A 19345-nucleotide genomic window follows, 5' to 3' on the forward strand; every position below is an offset into this window, starting at 1 on the left:
ATTGATAGAGAAGGACGTTGGTAGGGTTACTTTGTAAATTTTACGGCCTGCCTTTGCATTGCTAAAGCGCCGTCAAGATCGGCAATAAATGCAGATACAGCTATCGTAGTGATGCGCGACGGCAATAGCCGTCAATAGCTGCTGCATGCGATTCTCCACTTGATCGTAACGATCGCGCGATTTGTCAATCCGACGATACTAAAGTGAAAATATGCAGCTAAAGTTAGATTTATTTTAAATCTCATCTTAAAAACTTAAATCGTAAACAGATGAAAGTTTTTTAACAATTTTCAATTAAGTTTTAATCCCACTGAATATACGAGTTATATTAATAAAATTGTTAAAATCATTTTAAAACTTTTTTTTTTAATTTCGACATCCGTAGATCATAAAAAGTAACGTTATTTATAATTATAAAGTCAGAGGTTTGTCGTTGCCTTAGTAACTCCGGGTTAAATATAAACATACCTACGCCCGACGAAAATCCTCTTGCTTATGGCGCACGCCATTAACGTAAATCGTCAATTGGGAAGTGCTCGAGAAAAGAGGAACGCAAATCATAATCTGAGTAACTTTAAAGGGACAGTCATTTGGGTAATGACGCTCCTGAGAGGAAATAAACAAGAGTAAGTGCACTTAAAGTGAAGTATAAGTAAAATTTCTGACCGAAAACTCTTTCCTCAAAGTTATATCACCTCGGCTACAATTAGGCTCGTACATTCAGTTCACCGGTTAAACTCACCATTTACCTCAGACTCCGGTCGTACACTTTCACCGCACGGCACTCTAAGGCACGTCGACTATCTCGAAATCCGGCTTGTCCGTAAAACGAAGCACGGCAACCGAAGAGCGACAACTGTCCGGAATTCCGTGCGTTGCGCGCTCCCGGTTTACGGCCTCCCCAAAGCCACCGTACTTCAAATCCATCACCGAGATAAGGATCGGTTTTTCAACGGATAATGTTTCACGTTCGGGAGATACTCCCCCGGCCGATCGTTAATTACCGCCGGCGATATACGTCCGAAACTTTTCTATCGCCGGTTTAATGACCATCGGATGGGAGTGGAAGGCAAGACTTTACGACGGGACAGGAGTGGCAGATTGGAGGCGCCTGGCAACCAGGTGGTGGTTCGAAAAGACCGATCCAGTCCACGCCATCTGCTAAATCGTCGCCAGCGAGCGATCTATAATTTTCGCCTCGGACCCTGTCTCATGTAGAAAAGGATGAATTTCGCGATACTTACGGATTCTGACAAACCTATTCTAGCGAATTGATGTCCAACATAAAAATACATTAAAATATAAGCGATAAGTCAAAGTGACAATTAAGTGTTCAGTATTTATGCCAATCTCTACTAATTGCCATAAACATAACATATTAATTGTAGATTGTTGGCAATATTTAAATATAGTTATTATTTGTAAATAATACGTAATAATTTCTTATAAAATAAATAAGGTGCGTCATTAAAACCAACTATCAATTAAACATGTTTAGCTTTAACGGGAGTTAATATAATTTAAAAATCTAATAAGGTTGAATTTCGACGTAAACTTGTCTCATTTTTGTGAGAGTTCCAAAACAGACGTTCGCCGCATCATCATCCAGCAAACAAACAGGATGCCGGAGCTTGTTAATTTTGAGAAGAGCAAATTTTACCTTAGCCCGCCAATTGAAAAATCTGTCTTCGTTAGCGCCTAAGTAGAAACCACATTTCACTCTAGAGTACCATAATGATCGTGGAGCCGGGGGCCTTATTGCCGACGAGGTGGGCATCACAAAACGGCGCCCGAAGAAGGAAATTATTCCCGCCAAGCGGAGAAACGCGTATCCGTCGAAAAGGCGGGTCGCACCGATACGGAAAGACTTTTTTTGTTTTTCCTTCGTAAACGCATCGCATGGGGCACGTTGAAAGGCCGCATAATCGTCGTATGGCGTGTGGCCGAGCATTAACATATAATGGTCACCGTCATTCTTCTCTCCGTCACGTAGGACCCCATTTAATCATTCTCGGTCATCCCGTCACGTAATCCCTTTTTCGAGCGATTGTCGGGAGAGATTGCCGGGCATTAATTTGAAAAATGCATCACCGTTGGCGGGGGCAGTATGTAAGCTTATTATCCGAAAACACGAAGCTGACCCATCATTCGGCGATTACGCCGCTACCGATAGATCCGTAAGGTAGATGTATTTCGGCGTCTAAAGTAACATTTGTCTTCTAATCAATCTCCTTCCTCTCGCATACAAATATTCATCTCCTTTACAAATGAGAAGAGTCACCAAATCCAAAGAGTCTTCAATTTTTCAAAGTATATATTGATTATCAATATATTTCATTATTTATAAATGACGATTGTATTAAACATAAGAATATAATTCTTATTATTTAAATAAAATAAGAATTTACAAATATCTACCTAAGAGAATATTCTAATTTAAAACACAAAAAAATTATCTAATTTTGGGAGGTCTTTGAAAATAAAAACCGCTGCACATATTGTGCATATTTTATGCTTTTACACATCTACTTGTGCATATTTAATAAATAGTTGCAAATTTTTGTGTCAAATCGGCCAATATAATTTTGCAAAACTACACAGAAAAAGAGTCTTGTTGAAATAATTAGAAATGTGATATTAGATTCTAGTTGAACCTACCACATTTCTAATTAGTTTAACAAGACTTTTTCAGTGTACTGAAAGTGTCGACTTCGTTACTATTAATTATGTCTTATTTTATTGGATTTTTATTAATTAAATGTTATTATTTAACCTTATTATTAAAATAAGATTTTTGTGATAACGCGATGGATACGTGTTTGATCTCATAATTAAATTTTAGTAAGCAATTCGAATAAATTTGCCGCTAATGTGCAATGTACTATTTCCATTAGTGCCGATTCAAGTTGCATACGCTTGGGACGAAAATTCTCGCTCGTGTCGAATCGTATTTCTGCCGCTTCACATTATCGAGTCAAGTTTGCTATATTGAACGCGAGTTGAAACACCTGCATTAACGAGAAATTCTTAATTCATATCAATATTGAGAGTTGCTAGCATATTAAATTGTCTTCATCATTAAACTCGTCAAATTATAAATTAATATATTGACGGTAAAGCAAAAATAATCGCAAATTTAACGCAATATTGCTTATATCAGAGAAGATCGTAGTCAAATAATTAAACTGGCTTATTTTTTGAACGTTATTTTTTTGAAAGTACACATAACGGGACTTTGTCAGAAGAATTCTTTAATAGATATATCCTTTTAATAGACGAGATCCTAGCGATTCTTTTCTGCGTAAAGACAACTCTCTCACATTCGACATTGTTATTACACACGAGTTCTCGAGTACGGTTTACGGTCAGGTAATCGATCGTTCGGATAATAATAGTCATAGCGGAAAACGGTACGAAACACACAGCTAATAATAACACGGAGGCCCTATGCGACGCCAATTTGAATAACGATCGAGAATTAGAGACGTGACGGGCGCGATGCATCCACAACGGGCCGCGGCCCGCAATCAAGGGTTAACAAGCCGACGCGCGCGTTCGTATGAAAATCGAATTCGGGATGAATAATTTACACGTAACTCGGGATATCGCACGCGTACATCGCGCCTCAAAGATCTCCGCGCATAAATATCCCGTCCCACCCCTCGGGCTCGCGTGTACGCGCGGGTATAAGCGATGACAGATCGGCGAGGAGGCGCGAGCTTTGCTACAAAGCGCGCGTAGGGAAATAATTCGTCCCTCCCGACAACTCCGTGACCCCTGAGTTACTTTCTCCTCACTCCACGGCGACGTCACAGTACATCTATCCGGGACTTAACGCCTCCGCGTCAAGGCAAAATCCACCGTCTCTGCGAGTGCCAGCGAATCCGCGAGTCCGCGCGGAGGGAAGCGCGCGCGTTCCTTTCCTCCACCGTCCCTTCTGCGCGCCGCGCGCGTGTACTCGCATAGCTCCGTTATCTTCGCATCCTTACCTAACGAATAGGCGAGCTCGCGTGAAAACCGATTACCCGCGTGCGTCCCCCTAAAGTAAACGCGCGCGCGCGTTCATGAGAACTTAATTCAACCAATCGCGTAAAATAGACGGATCTTTGGCGTGAATGGCGACGCGAGGGTTAGGGAGGGGGAAAAAAAAGAGACGCGCGCGTGTAACGCGCGACACGCGGCAATTTGTCACCCTCCCCGTTACGGTATTCGCTATTTATCATTTTCGTCTATCTTTTACATCGTTAAGATACGCCGAAGCGTGGACGGTTATAAATCTCCGCGATCCTTATTAAGATTAGGCTATTCTCATAGAGAGTTATTACGTTGATACCGGCTCACACATTGTATACGTGAGCATAAAACTCTGTAAATAATACTACGGCGTGAAACGCCATTATATTGACAGCTCGTTAAAGCCACTCTTATAAACTCTGAAAATACAAAAGAATAAAGGTACGAATCACAAAGGTGTGCCTCTCTTTAATGAAGTGATTACGCGTAAATCTCGCTTCACGGTTTCATTTTAGCCAAGCAAAACTGCTACTTTTAATGGCACTTAACGAATGGCCCAAACATAAGAGTGCTTATGTAACAGCTAAAAGCGTACAAGCGATCGTTAGAAAATTGGTATTATCAGAGGACGGAATAGCAGAGCTGGCAAGACGTCGAAAGGCGCATCCATATTACCCTATTACTTTTACTAGATCGCTCTATCGAGGGTAATTCCTTAAGAACGGTGCGGCATTTTTCCCGTTTCTCATCAAACGTTTATCTTGCCGTTCGCCCGGCGGCTTGAATATTTGTTAGCGGATGTATAATTTTGCATCCCAAATCAACAATTAATCGGCCTGGGAATGCCTTACGATATCATCCAATCCGCCGCAGTCTCCAGAGGCCTTCGCCTATCTACCGGTCGGTCTATATCGTGATGCATTGCCTCATAGACGACGTAATTACAATCTAACTGGAAGCCTGAATATTTCACGGACGGACGGACGGACGTTACAATGTTGCATTTCAAATCGGCAAGTGCGCGATTAATCGATAACGTCGAACCGGTACTTCTCATCCGATTCCAGCGCGTCACTTCCCAAGCCCGTCGGAGCCCGCCCGTTAACGAACTGGAAGCATTAATATAATACGGACGTATAGATATAGATACATCTGGAACGGCCGATAAAAGTTGGTGGCCAACGTCAGCGGAATGTACACTAATTTCAATCTACCGTACGTTATTCCGCGCGCTAGCCGCCACGGCAGGCGGAATGGCGGAACGCGCAAACGATCAGCTCTGTTACCGTAATTAGTCACCGTCGCGTTTTCAGCGATATGGAGCAGACGGAGCGAGACGGAGGCGGTGCGGTATGCAAATAAAGCTAAAATGAAGAATAGCTGTACTGTCATGTTCACCGAGTTGTGAAAACCCTCGATCAGAAATAACAGATAACTAATGGCAATATACGTTTCCTCAGAGGCGTTTCGAGTTATTTGGCAATCACCTGTCGACATTAGTCATCGTCGTGATTCCGTAATTGCTCTATCACGGAATGAAAGGCGTGAAAAAACGTTCGACGTAATCTTGAAGTGTTTTAAATCGCGTTTGAATGCGAGTGATTTTACGCGCGTATGAGAATTAACGAGCCAACTGGTTGGTATTCCAGGATCGATCACGATTGAGGCTCGGAGGCCAACGGCCGCTAGAAGTCGGCGCTGACCTAATGCCGATATGTGCCACTGGACCATTTGTCTCCACAGAACGGTGGGGGGGGGGGAGAGGAGGGACCGGCGCTAAGCAATCGCCTCGTTGACGCTTTTGCCTCACGGGCGGCAGCGAGCGTGGCGATAGCCGGGATGAGAAATCACGTGGATCACGCGGCGCGGACTGTACCCTAGATAGACCATATCGACACGGTACCCTACCGCGTTGCCGACACGCGGGGCACTGTAAATGGTAAAGACACCGGCGTGGAGGGCAGAGGAGGCCCGTGGACGTACGCGTGTGTGCGGAGCATTGCCGTGTGCACGGATAGGCCGAAAGTGGCCATGGGAAAGGTATCGGTGCGTTAAGGCCAAGACTGGATTCTGCGGGGCGAGGCCAGCTCGTTGGCGGGTAGGAGTGTACAAGGTCTTCGATACCTCGTAAATTACTACTCGGGTCCTCCCCCCCCCCCTTCCTCATACCCTTTCCATCCGTCCGTCCGTCCGCCCGCCCGCCCGTCGTCCAGTTCTCGGCTCTTGGCTAATGTTAAGCTGCCTACGTTTTTCGTTCCGTCGGAGGGAAGACTCCGAGAGGAAATGTACCCTCCCCCCGCCTCCCTCGATCGTCATTTCATCGGGGGCCCCTACGAACAAACCGCGTTGCGTCCCGGGTCCTCGGGGAAGATATCGCGAACGCCCTCCAAATTGGTGTAACGATGCGCGCGCGTTAACACTCCCCACGTTCTAAACACTTTTTTGCCAGCAATATCGGTCTAAACGGTTTGCAACAATAGACTAGACGATCTCGAAATTGATCACGTCAGCTTTCACTTTTCTCGTTTGCAAGAATGTTTAAACACTACGAATTTTAGTACTCCTTAGAAATATATTATAGATAAATGTTTCTTGTAAAACTAACACGTTCTGATAAGTTTCATACGAAATTAATGCTTCAAGTTAGAAGAATCAACACGATCACTTATCACGCGAGAAAGCACGCTCCATCTATGTCTCTTAAAATTCGTCGTCGGGAGAAAGGAATTCGACAGAAATTTCGCGCAATACTTCAGTCGTACGTACGTGTAATACACATATGTCACAGTTGTCGCAATCTTAGCGTACAACTGTGAGACAATATCGCGAATTCGCGCACTACCGCATTTCGCTCCGAGTAGCTCGGGATTTTTGCCGATGTCGGACAAATCCGATCCGATTGGAACGTCAAGAAGTCCCGTGCTGAGGTCTCAGAATCGCGATACCGCTGCTCTAAAGTGCATCCGTTCATTTAAAAAAAAAAAAAAAAAGAGAGAGAGAGAGAGAGAGAGGGAGGGGAGAGAGAGAATCATCCGTAGCGCCGCGGCGCGGGCCGATCGGGGCGAATATTTGAGGAGGGCAGAATGCATATTCAAGATCGTAACGATGCAATTTCGATGGCGCATACATAATGAGAGCCTCGAGAGCGGCGCGCCGCTCTTGCCCGGTTAATATCAACCTTTCTGCACAATGGTCCTATCACGAGGGGACTCGGAAGAAATTTCGACGTAACCGATGGCGGTTGCATTGTCATACCTCGAGCTTCGCTCAACAAAGACCGCCTGTGCAACTCGGTGTTGCTGCCGGCGTTGCTGTTACTGCTGCTGCTGCTGCTGTTGCTGCTGCTGCGCTAAGGGGAACGAACGAAAGTGTGGTATTGACGTTGAAAAAGGAAGAACAACGACATAATCTCGAATCATCATGCGAGATGAGTATCCGGCCGCGGCGGGTTCCGAGAGAAGCGTGATTTTACCTACTCGTTAAACGTTGGACGCTCCTCGCTTCCGGTAAACCATCGCGGTATCCTCGTGTATGTGTGTTCAATTCGGATTGTTGGTGCTAAATCGTCCACTGTTAACACATACGCGCGACACAAGGACCGCCGGGAACAATAACAGTGCGCGGCGGTGTACCGAAAGTTACTCGATTACACTCAATTACGGTTCAATTACGGTAAGCTTAATTACGATGTTATTACAGCTTAATGTAGAACACGGCTGCTAATGATATAAATATATACATAATGCGTCTATATTGTGATGAGGGATCGCATTATTCATGATTTCTACAAACGTGTATAAATGTTGTTGTTTGAACAGTTAAAACATATTCCGTATCTCGTGGTTGGTGTCGTCACCGACATTTGACTGCTCTTCGTATGGCCTTACGTCCAATCGTGCATAATGTATATAGAATATCGGAATTTTTTCTTCTAAAATAAGAAATGAATTTCGAGGCTACCGTGCCCCTCATACGATAAATTCCCTCTCTTCTCCGTTTCCTTTCCCCGTCTTTTTATCCTTACTTTCTTCCTTTTTCTTCCACTTTATTTTTCTTCTCCTCTTATCGCGGGACGCCGCAAAATCACTTTGAGCCCCGATAAAAGCACACCGGGTTATCCTCGCGTCAATTAGCGCGATCGCGCACCGGGTGGAATTTCGCCGTGTCCCCGGTTCGCGCCTCGAGGAAGCGTCATCGCCGCCTTACGGCCGAGTAATCTCCTTTATCGTGTCCCGATCCCGATTAATTTAAAAATATGCACGCGTTAACGACGCGTACGGTATATCGCGAGCAACGGCACGCATTACGCGCGCGGGGAGATGCGAGGGGGCGCGAAAAGGACCTGAGAAAAGGGAGGAGGAGGAAGAGGAGGAGGAGGAGGCGAGCTGGACCAGCCGGCTCGCGAGATCCTGCGAAGGACATCCGCGTGCTGGAAACCCCACGCGCGGATGTTACCGCGCCGGCTGTAACTCCTCTCTTGTAACAACGAAGGAGGAAGATTGCGGAGGGAAGGGGAGGGAGCGAGACTCCGCGCGCGTGAAGTCAGCTTTACGACAATATAATTTTGGAAGCGACACACGAACGGCGTGGAATGCGACGATCGGAGTCAACGAACGGCGTATAGAAGTCTTCGATACGTCGTAAATGGCTCCCGTCCCTCCCCCAACCGCCGCCGCCGCCGTTCCTGATCGTGCACGGACCTCTCCTCGAGGAGGAAGCTTATACAGGGTGTTTCATGAGTACCGCGACTTCGAGCTATTTCGCGGGCGTGCCCGTCTTTCGAGACGGTCGTGAATCCTCTTGTCGCGAGAACTTCGTTCGTAGTGACGCGCGACCGCAGAGTTATTTAATAAATTGAAAATGGAGGTCGACGAGACGGAGAGAACCTCACGCAATCACGCGCCAGGTGTAAACGATCGATCAATCAGATGAGCTTTTTAAGATTTCTCTCACCCAAGGTTCAATTATCGCGTAGCGAAGGAAGAGAACGTCCAATGAAATTTTCCTATGTTACGAAAGAATTATTTTCAAATTCACAGGAATAAATTCCTAGAAAGTTCGGCGGCGGCGGCGGCGGCGGCGAATTCACCCTCTACCCTTTGCATTGTCACGTGCACAACGAGGCTGTCTACGGGCAACGAAAACGCCGACGACGCGGTCTCGTTGCCGGCAAACGGAGAGCTCGGGTTATACGGCTTACAGAGGGAACGGCGGCGGAGGTCGGTCGAGGCGATACCCTCCGTGACGACCGGCGTCTTCGAGATACATCCATAAATTTCGGCGCGCCGAATATTCCCCGGGAATAGCATCGAAACTACATAGGTCGGATCAATAACCGCATAAAGTACGGGAAGAAAGAGCGCGGCGGCACGTATTCGCAGTATTCGGTCTCGGAGCGTGAACGTGCGTGGACTGGGAAAGAGCCCACGGAGATCGTGGTAAAATAGAACCTCGAGATCACGTCGCTGTGTTTTTCCCTTCCCGTGCAACAGGAGCAACGACGTAAGGCAGCCTTTTACGCACTTTTTGCTCCTTCCGCCTTAACTTCGCGCCGCCGTTTCGCGCGGATGTGATCAAAAGTGCATGTGAAATTGTTGCCGAACATTTCCGCGGTACGTGACGACAGCTGGCCAAGCGTAAGACACTTGTCGGAAAAGAATTCGCTCAATCGCATCAATCAGGAGGAGCGTCGTTGTTTTTCCCTTTTTTTTTTTAGAGAAGACTTCCCGGATGATCGTGTAACAAATTCTTGACGATTTTTTTCCTTATTCAAGATTTTATATATTACAAAATCGTGCATCGCCCGCGTTATAAGCTGATGTTATTCACGTTTATATTAAAAATTCGAGTGTTTCGGCGATATTTTAAAGAGACAAAACTTGCAAAGAGACAATGCCACTAATCTTTCATAAACATTATTAAATTCCGATCGTTCTAACGTAGAAGCAAAGGAGCGGCTGCTCTTACCTAAGACACCAGTAAGATAGACCGGTGCGACGTAGATACGTTGCTGGAGCGAAGAGGATAGAACCGTAAAAGTTGGAACGGGAGAAACGTTCTATAAAGTATTGTTTTACTTTCGGTGCGTTTCCCGATAAAATTGAGCAGCCAACCCGTCGGCGGGTCTCGTTTGAAACCGAGAAGAAACTGATGGTCCGTAAAAAGCGCGCCACGAACGGTCCACCTCGGTCGTCCCGATTATATCGGGTGTGTCGGTGCCAAAGGGACTGCTTCGGAAACTGAGAGAAAAAGAGAAAGAGATAAAAGAGAAAAAAAGAGAGAGCCTATTGTCGTGCTTAATTTAGCGTTAAATTGTTTACATCTCATTAATCGCACGCGGTGGACAACAACGGTGGGATCCGCTGCAGCAAGAGATCGTCATGATCATCGATGCACGTCAGTCACGGGGAGCTGTGTGACCCACGTTCCCGTTGGGTATCGAGTCGTCCGTTGTCACGCTTCCAATTCTCGCAAAGTCGAAACGCGTCCGCTTATACCCCGTAATTCCACGCTCGATCCAAACAGATTTTTTTCAATTAAAAGAAAAATAAAAAATAATCTAACTACTCCACTAATTATTCCTGCTTCAGATTCACATGCGTGCAATAAACTATTTTGTCTTAATCTATTCTAATCTATTCTATTTGCTAAACGTTTAACTAAACAAGCAAAAACTTAAAAATAGACTAAAACAAGACAGTTATTATGTATCGAATATTATATTGTATTATTATGTATCGAATACACGGCAAGAACAATTTTGATAAAGTATCTAAAAATTTAAATTATAAATCTAAAAGTAACTTTTTGGATCATCAATATGATTATAAAAGATGTTCAAGAATTATTAGTAATGTTACAAACAGTTTTGACATTTTTCTGACAATCAGCTTGAGCGTCCTACGCAATTAATTTATACTCTAATAAAAAATTATTTTCAGATCAGCACCTAAATTTTTAAATATTTTAGCAGAATCGTTCGTTCCATATATCTGATTCTTATTCCTATTATATTATCCTTAGCTCAAACTTCTTTGTTTTTTATTATGCTACCAGTCACAAAAACGTGTATACAAGTGTACACGACATACGTATGCAAGTATATTGAACTCGTGGATTCGCTAAGCTCAAATGATTGTGCGGATTGGCCATCCCGGGAATCGGAACAGATCTATCTCATACACACACACTCTAGAGAGAGAGAGAGCGGAGAGAGAGAGAGCGGAGAGAGAGAGCGCGAGAGAGAGAGCAGAGCGAGGCAGAGAGAGCGAGAAGCGAAGCAGAGAGAGGAGCCGAGAGCGAGAGGAGCGCGCCCTCTCGCGAGCCCTTCTTGTCTCTCTCAGCTATCTCGTCTCTCTCTCTCCTCTATCTCTCTCTCTCTCTCTCCTCTCTCTCTCTCTCTCTCTCTCTCTCTCTCTCTCTCTCTCTCTCTCTCTCTCTCTCTCTCTCCTCTCTCTCTCTCTCTCTCTCTCTCTCCATATGCCCTATTTTACATCGATGAGACGACTTTGGCTCAATGTTCGGAACAATGTTCGGTCCACCTGCCCCAACCAATTCGTCGAGATTGCAACCCGGTAGTGACACAGTTAAGCCGCGTTACTGCGGGAATGATATCGACTAGTTTTGATCGTGTATCAAGCATCGCGTAGGCCATTAAGGAGATAGTCAAATTTCCGTCGTGAATATAACGTTAATCTTCTTAGCTTAGTATATGGCAAACGAAATTTCTCGTAAGAACGACACAAACGAATGTGTTGAAAAAAAAATAGTAAAAGATATATAACAAAGATTTTTTGTAAAAGTCACAAAGAATTAAAACAATATTCTCCTTACGCAAGACTCAAGTACATAACGTTTCCAAAATCAATAAAATATTTAAGCTAATTTTCTTATACAAAAATATATATTCAAATCAATTTGATTTAATAGCTCTTTACGTATATCGTACGTTAAAATATATAATAAAACATAAAATTTGATTAATATCGCTAGGTCCAGTATGCGTAATAAAGAATATGCGTGTCTTGATAAACACATCTCATAAAATTAAAATACTTGGCAACGATTTATTTGCCGATATAAAGCGCAAAAATACCCGTTTACATCGGCGGTCATAAAATATTTTTAACGACGTGGCTTTTCTGTCGCCGCTTTAGTAAGCTCGTAAGGGTTTACGGGCTATGATCATAGTATAATTTCACATAATGAGAACTCTCGGTACTCGATCGCACGGGGGATACGGCAACTATCTACACGGAATCTCATACTATCGGCTTTCAATAAGGTTGATAAAGTCAACTATAGGGAGACGCGAGGAGCGAGAGTATCAAACGCCTATAAAGGAGATGCAACCCGCGAATAATTCACTCATTATCTGCACCATCTCCTTTCTACTTCAGCAATTTCCAGAAAACGTCGGAAAGCTTGAACGTGCGTGCTTTAACCAAACACGGATATATCGCGAATCTAATTTCGTAGGATCCCATACGCTTCGATCCACGTGATAACATTAATTAAATATCTCTCAATTAATTAATTCAATTTTAATTTTTGTTAAACTGATAATTGTGCACAAATATTTGCGAAACGTGCACATTGCGATGAAAGATACATGATTACGTATGTAATCATGCGAAAATAATACAATCATAGGTTTTGTAAACCATATCAAGTATAATTTTGAAAACTAAAATCCGATTTATATATGTTGGTGTACTCACCGGTTAAATGACTTCCAGTGAACTCAAAATCGTCGTCTTGATCCCAGTGCTTCAAACTCAAGTTCGATAAAGATGTTGCGTTGGCAAATTCCAAGTTTGCAAAATGCCAATCCAAGATCTGTCGATCTTTGGACGATAGATAAACGTCACTGTACATTAAAAAAAGAAATTTATATATTTTATATATATAATGTTAATAACAATATGTATAAAATTTAAAATATTTATTTACCTGGGAGGTGATGCTTCTAACTCTTGTAATTTTGCTTCAATTTCTTTCTGTTGATCCGATAACTGATCCCACTCCTAAAAAAAAAATAAAACAAATGAATATATCACACGTATTATTTATAATTTTGTCATAAAAATGTACCATTCATTAAACTATGTACCTTGCAAGCATTATGGAGATCACGCATCTTAGATCGGAGCACAAATTCCTGTGTAATATCTCTTTGTGATTTATTTTCTGTCATTTCCTTGTACTGTTTATTCAATTCCATCAAACGATCCATAATAGAGATCATCTGTGCAAAAAAATAAAGCATTTGTTTTTACATCATTATTTAATTAGTCAAAATTTTAAATAAAAAATATATTTCATTAAATAAGAAATATATTTCATTAAATAATCGTTTTCAATTATGCATACTCTGTGTTGATTGGTGATTAAGCGTCCTTGCAATGAGAGTACCGAACGCAGATGCGCTACTTGACGCTGCTTTACACCTTGTTCTTGTAAACGTATTACCCATTCTAATGCCTGACCTAAGGATACTGGACGCGCATTACTACCTTGTCCTCCAGATCCTGCACTATTTACGTAATTAAAATCCAATTGATGCGAAAGATAAGAGGTCGCTTCTAGTAATCTATTAAACTCTCGTTCAACCATTTCATCTTTATCTTTAGGTACCTGTAAAAGATATAAAATATACGGTTTTTAAATTTATTTACTTTATAACATGCATATTATAATGTAATTATAAAATCGTTTTATTGTTAAAAAAAATTAGAATAAATAAAAATAATTGTATCCAATTTAATAATGTATACAGCAATAAAGTCTCATAAATATTTCATTATTTTATTAAAATATTTTAAATATACCGTTTGGCCATCGCTTTCATATAACGGACACTTTTGTCGTATCTTATGAAGTTCCATATTAATTTGTTTGCTAAGAGTTGTTACAGGATTTCCACCTAAACCTGTGACCACCATAGCTCCTAAATCTGCAATATAATTTGATTTACGAAACGTGGCAATTCGCCCACCAACACGATCCTAAAACACAAATTAATAGTAATTAGCGAAACAAGAATGGATTCAACAATAGACTAAAATAAAAGATAGTTACTAAATAAACTTACTCTAGCTTCCAACACAATTACTTCTAAGCCGAATTGTTGCATTTGCTGAGCTGCTGCCAATCCAGCAATACCAGCCCCTATTACAATGACTTTACCTAATTTTTTACTTGGTAAAGGCTGCAACAAATAAATATAAATTATTCATTTCTGGTATAACAAATAATATAAAATAATATAAACTAACAAAAAAACACACTAACATTTTTAGAAGCATGTTTTGAATATGCTTATGTATACATGTAATATTTGAGATGTAGCAAATTATTAGAAATGAATCAATCAAGATATATCATCAATTAAATACTTATAATTTTTGGTTGTGCTAAAAAGGACTCAACATAGAGATAAAACATTTTTATTATCTTTTGTTTTATAGACACATAAATTTACTTATATACACAATCTGGTGCTGACTTTTGACATTATGAAATATTCCTATAAAAAATTAAACATTGCAAAATCCACAAATTGTAAGAGCAGTTAAAGTCTAATTTAGAGTATGGAACCATAAAATTAACATGTGTAATATTAAAATTGAAGATGCTGGATAGTTGTTTATCAATTGCTCATCGAGCAAAAAATTAGTCCAGTTAATTAACTGTATATCATCACATAATTACTATTATACATATATGTTTTTAATTACCTTAAGACGTTTAAAGACTCCAAAGTTTATGAAACCATGCCGTTCTAAAAAGGTATGAATCCTACGAGCAAGCACGTTATCACTATTATAAGGTGACTCAATTTGCGGTAGTGCATTTTCGATGATTAATTGTTGTTTCGGATTTTCCAGCCAAATTTGCAGCTAAAATTTAATCATATTAGAAAAGAAACAATGATATAGATTAGTTTAAATACTCACAAGTCTATTCCTAATATGTAAGAACACTTTCTGTGTTTGCGGTGGTCCACCAGAGATATCAGGAAAGCAAGCAGCTTCAGTAGATGTCATTTTATCAAATGGAAGTCGACTTTGAAAGGCTGCACCTTCCAGACCATTTAACAATTCCTTTACTAAATGTATCAACATAAAATTAATATTCCTATTATTATTACCAAGTTTAAATCTCTATTATCAAGTTTAAATTACTCATTTGTAAAATTTACCATGTGGATCTTCATGATCACTATCTTGATCATCTTCTTCCTTGATTTCCGATTTTGAGACAGAAGGAACAGATTCAGATTCCTTTTTTATTTCGATGGATGTTTTCTTTTCAGGTGTTACAAGACCAGTTTTAGATTTCTCTGACGTATCCGAGGCATTCTCGTCCTCTATCTGATTATACTTTTCTTCCATTTCTCTATATTCCACCTGTCATCAAATGTACATAAATAAATGTTATATAAAAAAATCTCATACATAAATAAAAAAGTTATGTAAAAATAAGATAACAAATAATTTTAAGTTACACATAATAAGTTACACAAATACATATGCATCACAGAGACCTATTTGCATCAATATGACTTAACTTTAAACTCAGTTTAATATATAACAATTAAAATTGAGAAATAAACAACCAAACAGGATCATTAACAGAGAGAGGGGGGGGATTATTTTAATATTCAATAATAATTCTTACATAATTTTATACATAATTTCTAATTCTTTAAACCGAGTGCTGTTACTTTCGATCTTGAAATACAGTTCTTAAATTAAACCAGAATATAATAAACTTGGTTTAATTTATTTTCTATCGTTTTCTAATTCTTAGAGCTAGAGAAGGATAGAAAGTAAATTAAGCAAAGTTTAAAATTTAGATACACTGATACAAACAAGCCTAAATAACATTATTCCACAAGTGTGTACAAAAAAAATATACTCTCATTCATAAAAAAAAACAAATTGCTCGATTAATGAATAGCCACAAAATAGACCAGACAAGACTTATACATCTCATTTATTTTCTAAAAGATAAAACACGATCTGGTTACAGTGTAAAGATTTATCTCTAAGGATCGACGTTGATCGTGCTTAACCACAAACGTCGAGAACATTATACCATAGATAAATCTTAATGAGGGAAATGCAAAAGATACCCACCTTCGCTCTTTTCCTGCGACTCATGTCGTGCTGGTTGCTTAATACGTCGGCTGATTATTTAATATTGGTATCCGAAGTGATCGCGGCGAAAGACTCACGAGTTTGTTTTGATGCTTGAAACAGCCGGCACGAACATAAACCCAAGATCGGTAGTCTCGGCGGAAATAACGCGAGAACGCGGCGACGCCGTTGAAAAATTCTCTGGAAACTGACGCGCGATGAACATCCGGAGATAAGCAGAGAACGACATTAGCTACATGCGTCGGTAACTACACACATTTATATCATACAATATATGCATATTTATTTTATTATTATATCACATGCATACAGGCAAATTCACGCGCGCGCATGACTTTGAAAGTTATAACACAATTACAGAAGTCGATAACAAAATTGTAATTTTCTAATTTTTTCGTTTTTCAAATAAAATTGTATAGTTATATAGCCACCGTTTATTATTAATATTGTCTATACTTCAGCGCCATGGACACAACATAAAAGAGCCCGACTTCAGCGAGTTCGTTCTCGTTCTCTCCATCCTCGCCAATTATTCTACTTTATCGACCCCGATCAAATGTATAAATCCTCGCTTAACCATTAGTAGATAACCGGCTTGTCTAATTGTCATCAAAAAACAAAGCCGGCTAAAGTCTCTAAACGCTCCTTCAATGCTCTTGTAATCATTTTTCAATGATTTATATTTTTTCCTTATAAATGTTAATTATTTGACAATATCGAGCTACTCGTTGAATTGTCGACAATAAACTAACCTATTTAGAGTCAAAAGACGATCGGTTTCGTTAGAAAACTTAAACAATTTTTAATTTACACTCTTGGTGGCTCTTTTGATGCAATTATTCAAGGAAATATAATTATCAGGTTTCCTCTCTTTCATCTATATGTTATATTTCTCAATACTTGACATATTTATATTTATTGTAATATTTACAGCCCGAATCTACATTTACTATTGACAATGTCTGAAATAATTATACGAAAAGCTAGACGTGAAGACTGTGAAGCCATCAGAATGCTTATACAGGTAATTTTTATTCATAATCGACGAAAATCGTTGAATAAAAATATATCAAAATAAAAAAATATATCATTTTGCAGGAATTGGCAGACTATGAGAAGATGCCAGATGGACCACAAATTGATTATAAGAGTGAGATTTATATGTGTTTTTATGTCATAATAGAGCTAGGTATCTACAAAATAGTCTTACGAAAAAAAATTCTTTTAGCTTTAGAGAGAGATGGCTTTGACAGGCAACCGTTGTATTTTTGTAATGTGGCAACGTCTAATGAAAAAGTTATTGGTTATACCCTCTCCTATTACACTTATTCCACGTGGTGTGGAAAGGCTATGTATCTAGAGGACATCTATGTAACGCCAGATTTTCGAGGGAAGCATGTTGGCAGCAAACTTCTGAAAGCTGTCGCAAAGGTATATTTGGTTATAGTATTTGCATATGTGTTTATGCACCTGATTGTCACATCTCTGCAGGAAGCAATTGAGAACAACTGTCACAAACTGGATTTTGTGGTTCTCAACTGGAACCCAGCACAAGAGTTTTATAAAATGCGTGGAGCCAATGATCTGACAGTTAAGGAAAAGTGGCACTGTTATCGTTTCAATGAGGAAGAATTGAAGAAATTAGCATCGGATTGTGAATAACGTAAAAATTTAATTGTTTTATATATATATGTATATGTATACATTTCTGATGTATATCAAGTGCAAAATTAGTAAAATTTAATAATTTCTCATATAAATTGTATTAATATAAAGCATTATATGAAGTTTATGAAAATTGTTTTTTTATGTTAAATATATAATATATATTATTTTGAATAATAACCAGTGAAGCAAGAAATATAGCACCATGTAAAATGTTGATTTCATATTTTTAAATGCTTTAAAATAATGTACAAACATTTTATAAAGACTATTTGATACATAATTTTTTTCGAAACATTGTTGAAATATATTAAAAACATCTCCAAATCATGACCAAAATTTGTTCATATTGATGTTGTATATATACGTACATATATTAATGCATTAAGTTTAAAAATGTTTCACATTATTGAATATCAAAATAACATAGATGGTAATGATTTTCTGCTTACATGCATCTATCTTACAACACTAACAATAAAATTGATTGTTCGGAGCTGAATATGTTGTGCCAAAATCGTTCAGGGGATACGATTAAAAAGCGTCTTATATCTCGTATATCCCGATTGAAAATATTTTAATTTGAATAGTATAATGTAGAAACAGTAGAAATTTAAAAATTAATTAATTAAACTATCAATTAATGAATCACCAAACAAGTTCTAGAGTAAACTGAATCGTAAATCACCCATCGAATAACGACAAATTGATCTCGTCTCAAATATCAAATGAAATAAATAAATTATACGAATAACACAATATGCAAAGAGGATAATGATTTCTCCACGCAATTAGTATCTAATATAAGTGTCGCTTGCCAATTGAATCTGAATTGAGCTGTGATGCCATATATTGTTACCTTATTTCAGGGAAGCGGCATTCCGTTTCGCATTCTGTAAAAAAGTGGTCTATAGGAGAAACGGAAATGCAATCAAAATGGCGTAGTGCTTCATTTCCCGCGCGATCAACTTTGCACGGCACGATTGACACGACGTGCGATCGTGCAATCGTGCTATGCATTGTGATCGCTCGAACGAGTATGAGAAATACGCGTTCGAACGAATTACAACATATAATGTTAATATGTACGTTATTTTTACCAAGTTAAATGGATTTGCAATAGCACTCGTTCCGGAGCCGACAGTCCTGCATTCACCTGGTTCTGAAAAAGATAGGCAAATGCAATTAAGTTGGCGTAAAACAATTTCGTTTCTTACGCGGTCAACTTCACGCGGCAAGGCTACCACAGCGACACCACATGTCTCGCTCTAATTTCGCGCTCATGCACCTTTCGCATTACAGCACAAATTATTATTATTCTATGTTTAAAGCATGTATCAGATTATAATTACTTTTAAATAAAAGTAAAAAGATATAAGTTAAAATATGAATCAAATTGATTTTCCACATGATTGATATCGATTCGATTATCGATTTGATCGATAATAATTATTTGTGGCTAGAATTTATTCATTCGAATTTATCAAGCTATAAAAAAGAAC

The 19345-nt window shown here is 39.6% G+C and overlaps 2 protein-coding genes and 1 long non-coding RNA gene across 4 annotated transcripts in view; 1 reads left to right on the top strand and 2 right to left on the bottom strand.

Moving 5' to 3' along the window:
* Nucleotides 1-16347, bottom strand: part of LOC105832792 (lysine-specific histone demethylase 1A) — a 126113-nt gene extending 109766 nt beyond the window's left edge. Inside the window, exons 1-10 of one of the 2 annotated variants that reach the window (XM_036284450.1) lie at nt 16158-16347; nt 15218-15425; nt 14973-15124; nt 14754-14915; nt 14108-14224; nt 13845-14021; nt 13387-13650; nt 13127-13261; nt 12967-13040; nt 12735-12883 (exon numbers count right to left, since the gene is read on the bottom strand). In XM_036284450.1, coding sequence (XP_036140343.1) covers nt 12735-12883; nt 12967-13040; nt 13127-13261; nt 13387-13650; nt 13845-14021; nt 14108-14224; nt 14754-14915; nt 14973-15124; nt 15218-15425; nt 16158-16181 — 1462 coding nt within the window. In that variant the 5' untranslated portion in view covers nt 16182-16347. The remainder of the gene's footprint in view (nt 1-12734; nt 12884-12966; nt 13041-13126; nt 13262-13386; nt 13651-13844; nt 14022-14107; nt 14225-14753; nt 14916-14972; nt 15125-15217; nt 15426-16157) is intronic. The other variant, XM_028191093.2, reaches the window with a different exon arrangement.
* LOC118644824 lies at nt 9718-11201 on the bottom strand. The gene is made up of 2 exons (XR_004962607.1): nt 10335-11201; nt 9718-10253 (listed from the first exon to the last, which is right to left on the bottom strand). It is a non-coding gene; the product is annotated as an uncharacterized LOC118644824 (long non-coding RNA).
* A 502-nt stretch (nt 16348-16849) lies between the features above and the next one.
* Nucleotides 16850-18060, top strand: LOC105832793 (diamine acetyltransferase 2). The gene is made up of 5 exons (XM_012674051.3): nt 16850-17039; nt 17112-17202; nt 17277-17328; nt 17407-17609; nt 17670-18060. The coding sequence occupies exons 2-5, from the start codon at nt 17137-17139 to the stop codon at nt 17838-17840; spliced, it is 492 nt and encodes a 163-aa protein (XP_012529505.1). The 5' UTR covers nt 16850-17039; nt 17112-17136; the 3' UTR covers nt 17841-18060.
* The last annotated feature ends 1285 nt before the right edge of the window (nt 18061-19345 follow it).

The sequence above is a fragment of the Monomorium pharaonis genome, chromosome 3 (assembly GCF_013373865.1).
Source record: "Monomorium pharaonis isolate MP-MQ-018 chromosome 3, ASM1337386v2, whole genome shotgun sequence".
In the NCBI taxonomy this organism is placed as follows: Eukaryota; Metazoa; Arthropoda; class Insecta; order Hymenoptera; family Formicidae; genus Monomorium; species Monomorium pharaonis.